The 6,094-nt window shown below is 39.7% G+C and overlaps 1 protein-coding gene across 4 annotated transcripts in view; it reads left to right on the top strand.

Moving 5' to 3' along the window:
- Positions 1–3,123: 3,123 nt before the first annotated feature.
- PRDM5 (PR/SET domain 5) overlaps positions 3,124–6,094 on the top strand; it is a 94,060-nt gene continuing 91,089 nt past the window's right edge. For 2 of the 4 annotated variants that reach the window (XM_072119338.1, XM_072119335.1), the window contains exons 1-3: positions 3,124–3,211; positions 3,319–3,424; positions 5,705–5,788. In XM_072119338.1, the coding sequence (XP_071975439.1) occupies positions 3,332–3,424; positions 5,705–5,788 (177 nt within the window). In that variant the 5' untranslated portion in view covers positions 3,124–3,211; positions 3,319–3,331. The other 2 variants (XM_072119337.1, XM_072119336.1) reach the window with 2 other exon arrangements.

The raw sequence follows: 6,094 nt of genomic DNA, 5'->3' as shown, positions 1-6,094 counted from the left end.
AGTTGAAAGGGGAACAGCAGTGAAATTCTGTATAGAAGAGCGATGATATCCTCTGATTAATCAGAGACATCTTTAGATGTGATGGCGGACTGACAGCATTCTGCACTATATCTTACATAGCCCAATTACATATGTTTTGCGTATGTGTCTTTAATCAATCAGGTGGTTTGGTAAGTTTACACTGCAGGATACATTTCAAAAGGATCCCATGATGATTTTAGTTTGATACAATTAAAGTCTATAGAAAATGTGCTCTAATCTTGGATGGAAGTAATGTACCACTGATAAATGCTTTTGCTGTCTCATCTTTGTGCTATGTGGGCTAATTCCACAATGCTGTAGTACAGAAGAAGATTATTGAAAATGTCTGTTAACATTAAAGCTGCAGTGTTGCATATGTTTACAGCTGCTGTTTGTTTTTTGTTTTAAACTTTACTCTTTGTTTACGTAAGAGTCCAATGAGCGGTCTCACTCAATTATTAGCAGCTTTGGGTGCATAAGTATACATGTACATATGGCTGCCCATCAATAAGTCTGGTAGCCTATTGGAATCCTATAACCAGAAAGGGCAGAGATATAAAAAAATGTCAATTCTGATAGGACTACAAACAAACCTCCTTCTGCTCTATAAGATACTGCTGGCAGACCAGACTGCTTGTTCAATGGAAGTAAAGACAAAAATGACAGAAGGTGTAAATGAAAGTATAAACAAGTCACACATGGACAATGGACTAATGAGTTTAATGTCTAGAGTATAGATATCAAATATATCTTCACTTATCATTATTGTTTCATCTGACCAGGTTATTGCTCTGTAATGTTTTACATTGTTTGTTTATGTTCCCAATGATCCTTACAGAATATGGTGAAGGTATATACATAAAGATTTACTGTATAGTCACTAATAACCAGGACAAGGGGGCATCTAGACAGTGGTTCTTTACTGTAAGAGCAGTGAGACTATGGAACTCTCTGTTGCAAGAGGTTGTTATGGTGGACTCTATGTACATGTTCAAGAGAGGCCTGGATGACTTTCTGGAGAGAAAAAATATCATGTTATGGGAAGAAAACTTTTTGATAATTTGTTAAAGATTTTTTCCCCTAATTTGAGCCAGTTTGGTATCAGCCTTGTAGGTTTTTTTTCTTCCAGATTAACACATTAGGATTCATAAGTACGTAATCATCTAAGCATTGCATCTGGTCCTCAATGCATTTGACAGGGTTAACTTTCTACATTATGTGCATTAAACCTTCTAAACAAAAGTATGTTTAACAAGTCTAATAGAAGTTGGGGGTGGAAGGAGTTTCCAGTGTTTAGCAATGTTTGTACTGGCTGCCAACAAAGAGGTGTTATAGAGCAGGGTGGGATGGCTTCTGTATTAAAGAAGCATAGCCCTGATCCTATTTTTCTAACACTATGTAGTGCAATTTAATTGAAAATAAATGGTTAACATCAGAATTAGTGAATACAGTATGTCCCTTTCACTCTCAAAATGTACTATTTACATTATATCTTGAAGGATACATAATTTTTATAAATGAAAAAAAGTATTACTATTAATGGCGCAGCCAGACAGATACATATCATGTGACTGTATTAATCATCATATATATATAATTTCTTCAGCTTCCTTCCTGTAAAAAATAAATTAATAAAAAATTAAAAGTATTCATAATGTCTTCCATTAGACAGAACAATAATGTTTCTCACATCAAAGTATTTGCAATACACATAAATACTGATTATTTAATGCTATCCATCAAATCATAGACTGTAAGCTCTTGTGGGCAGGGCCCTGATTCTTATTGTTTAATATGACTTAATCATTACTCTGTAATGTCTAGTTTTATTTGTATATGTACCTCATGATCTATAAAATGCTGCAGAATATGATGGCGCTAGATTAATATAGATTTATTCTTACTTTTTATTATATTTTGATCTAGTATTCCTTCTGATCATGGCCAGAAAATGTGCACAATTATAAGTAAAAACTGATACTGAAAATGGTGTAATAATAAATAATAATAAGGTGCCAGTGTATGAGTTTAGAAATCATCACATCATAGATGTGCACTAATGCCCCTTTCACATTTGCATTTTTACACCCCATACAAGTCTATGTAGTTTTTGCTAGGATTCAGCTTTTTTGTGTGTTTACAATGCATTTTCAATGTGGTTTTCATGCGCATAAAAACACAAGTAAAAAAGACACATGACTGTGGTCTATCTTTTGTATGGCAATTGATCAGTAAAAAACGCATTGCACTTGCATTGGAGTTGCATGTCTCAGGGTGAAATGCATTTCTGATGCGTCTCCATGTACGGTGCGTTTCTCATGAGCGTGATTTGCTGAGATGCGTATGTCTGCCAAAACCCATTGAATACAATGGCCCAGATTTGCTATTGGTGTGTCACTGAGTGCAGTTTGCCTCACTATTGTGCAGCGAGTGACACATTTATGAAGACCGGAGCTCGGTATTCATGAATGTGGCGAGCGCTGCCCGCGTCGAAGTGCAGGAAGTTAGTGCACCAGATTTTTTCTGGTGCGATCAGTTCAAGGGGCGTGCATCATATTTCTGTCGGACTTGCTGACATAAATGCGCCGTGCATAAACGCACTGGAACACCGCTTTCTGTGCATGGGATTGTGTGGCGACGTGCGCAGACACTTCATAAATACATGTGAACCAGTTTGCACACGTATTTATGTGAAGTCTACTTCAGAAGTCATATTAAATCTGGCCCAATGATCAGTGGGCAGTGCGTGTTCTGCACTTCAAAAACACGAACAGAACTCGCGCATGAAGAGCACAAGTGTAAAAGTGGCCAGAGAACATTCTTAGAATGGTGATTTAAGTTAAGTCCATTTTCACATTGAAGTATTCTACTCAGCGACAATAAGATAAGAATACTAAGTACATTAGATGTGCACATCTCTCCACTGTAGCATTACGTCTGCATGATCCGTTCCTAATTTTGCTGCAGTGTGAATGCAGCCGTAACACAGCTATGAATGAAACATTTGCTTCCTCTAGGTTAGCTGGAGGGCGTGTCCTAGCCTCTGGTAGCCCGCCCCCTCCTGCCAGAGGAATGCCGGGAGTTGTAGTTTGGAGAGTGTGAGGAGGGGGAAGGAGCCACACGTCACTACAGGCTGCAGCCTAGGAATGCAGGCATGAAACCCAGAATGAGAAGGCAACTACACAGATAAGTAATAAAATGCAGACAAGCACACTTCTGTAGCGTTACCAGTGACAACCTGAATCACATGTTTTATTAAGTTTTTGTTAATTGTGCCCTGAATTCTTCTTCACATAGCAGAGCCATAAAGATGCTGGGCATGTATGTGCCAGACAGATTCTCTCTCAAGTCTTCCCAAGTCCAAGACGGGATGGGGATATACACCAGCAGGAGAGTGAAAAAGGTTCGTGTCCTTATGAAATCCTGGGAGGGCAGCACAGGGAGGTACCCTGGTGTCACTACTCAGCTTGTGAGCAGCTGCCACATCTACACTCAGAGGAGGCTGCCTCCTGGATATACCTCAGTGTATCAGGGGAATGCATCCCTAGATCGTAAGCTCTTGTGCGCAGGCTCCTAGTAAAGCTCCTTGCCGTATACTTACACATAGAGGTCATCAGGTTACACTTTTATGTTACACTTTGGCTATTGGCTGACACTGGCCACACATAGAAGATCCCAAACAATGCAATTAAAATCTGAGGTTTCGTCACACCATTACCTTTTACATGCACATTTGCTGCAGAGTTTTCTTCATCAGTGTCAGTTTATATCGGACTTCACTCGTGTAGTTTGTCTACAAGAAGCAGCAGCGCAATTCTCTGAGGTACCGCCAGAAATGGGGGCTTGTTTAGCACTGACATATTGTCTAAAAGGATGAGCGCATCTATTCGTTCATCCATTTTTCTAGAGGCAACTTGAATCTCAATCTTTTTCCGATTTGCTGTGGACAAATCTTTGTCATGGAGAATCTGTGTTTTAGAGGACTAGAGATAATTAGATACCAACTTTCAGGACAATTGGAGCAACATCGGTTTGGATTTGATCGATTCGGATATGAACCTAATTTTTTGAAAAAGTTGTCAAAGATTGCTCATCTGTAATCCCCTATATAATCCCAGCGCATACCCTGTGCATTGCAAATATGAGAGATGACTACTTGTTCAGGATAAATTTAAAACTCCGAAGTACGGTAGTTGTCCAGGCTTAATTAATTAAAGGGGTTGTCCAGGCTTTAAAGGAAATCAAAATCAAACATGTTCCCAAAGCCCCTCTGTGCTGCAGGTACAGATTCCCCCTCTTCTCCCGCAGTACTTCCCCATTACTCTGCCTGATGTAATCTCACTGTAGTAGTGATGGGAATTATATCTCTTCTTAGTGAGCTGGCTCATTTGGCTCTGCTCACTTAGAAGAGCCGGCTCTTCTGGCTCCTGAACGGCCAGTGTGTGGCCAATCAATTACCCCACTCCACTTTTAACCCGATTGTATCGAGTGAAAGGGGGCGTGGTGAGCCGGTTAGGAGAGGAGTTAAGTGAGCCATCGGCTCACTGACAAGAGCCGGCTCCAATCGTTCACAAACAAAAGCCGGCTCTTAGAGACGGCTCGTTTGTGAAGGACACATCACTGCACTGCAGCACAGGAAGTTTCAGCACTCAGTGGCAGGGGGGAAGTGCTCCTTGCACACTGCAACAGACTGTGAATCTGCAGCACGGAGGGGCCCTTTTAACACCCCCGTGAGCACTTCTGGGTTAATTTAAAATTGATTTTATATGGAAGGAGGCTATGGATGACAAATATAAGATTGCTGAAGATTGATTTCCCTCAATAATGGACTATTGAACATAGTTCAGTTTACCCTTTTCTTTTTACAGACTCCCAGATTCACATAGTTAGTGGTTAAAACAAGATATAACACTTTCTGTATGTTGGAAAAAATAAAACTGTTAATAAAATATATATCATAGAAAATGCCTTTAGGCTTCATTCACACATACACATGGGAATCAGACTGGAATTTCTTATCACTTAGTGAAAGGCAGATTAAATGTATCGATGGCCTTATGCTGCCCAGAAATAGTTTCCTCGCATATTCCCTACAGTAATAATGCTCTGCCCATGTAACCTTTAGTCTTTATACTGTCCAAAATTTGTACAATTGGCCCATAATTAGGAAGAATAAAAATACTCGGTTCCTGCCATCATATGCTCCGAGGTTTAGCCTTGAGGCTTTTTTCCAGCCTTTGACCTGAGTTTTTGTGACCTGAGGCAGCGCAGTCACATCCTCACTTCACCTGAACAATTGTTCTCCTACATCATCAGCTACAACCCTGATCTATAGTGTATGACAAAGGCAGAGCAGACAATCAAAGATCGCTATAGTTATCTATCTGATGTCTGGGGAAGATGTCCCTGGGGTTCAGTGGACACAAGCTATTATTTCTCCTATATGTGACTCCTGGTGCAGCAGTGTTTACTAGTCTACATTATAGTGGTGTTGACACTGGCATTTACTATATATTGTCATCTCCTAGCACAGAACAATGGCATAAAAGGACCTCTAATGTCACAGCAGGTCTTATACTCACACTGCAGTCCTAATCCAGGAATGACATTTTGACAAATATATATAATACAGATAAACATTTTGTAAAACATACTCACTTTGTCTTCTTTCCTTTATTATTAGGGGGAGAAGTTTGGACCGTTTGCTGGAGAAAAGCGGATTCCAAGTGAAGTGGATGAAATCATGGATAACAGATTAATGTGGGAGGTAGGGGCATAAAACACTTTTTCCCTTTTTTCCCTTTTCCAGATTGAGAAGATTCCATAGTATTTAAAGGAAATCTACCATTAGTTTTTATGTATTGTGAACCAAACATACCTTGAGAACATACCTTGAGAATGCTGTAGCTACAATGATGCAGAAACATATCTTGTTTAATCCCTGATCCGAGTGGTTTTGTTTAAAAAAACAATTATAAAATTCAGGACCTTGGAAAAGCTGGGTTACAAGCTGGATGACTCATACACAGCAGCTAGGGATGGTGCAGTGATTGATTATTTCTGCCTGTCAGGG

This window comes from Engystomops pustulosus, chromosome 1 (genome assembly GCF_040894005.1).
Source record: "Engystomops pustulosus chromosome 1, aEngPut4.maternal, whole genome shotgun sequence".
NCBI lineage: Eukaryota > Metazoa > Chordata > Amphibia > Anura > Leptodactylidae > Engystomops > Engystomops pustulosus.
This window is presented reverse-complemented; position numbering and strand designations above follow the sequence as displayed.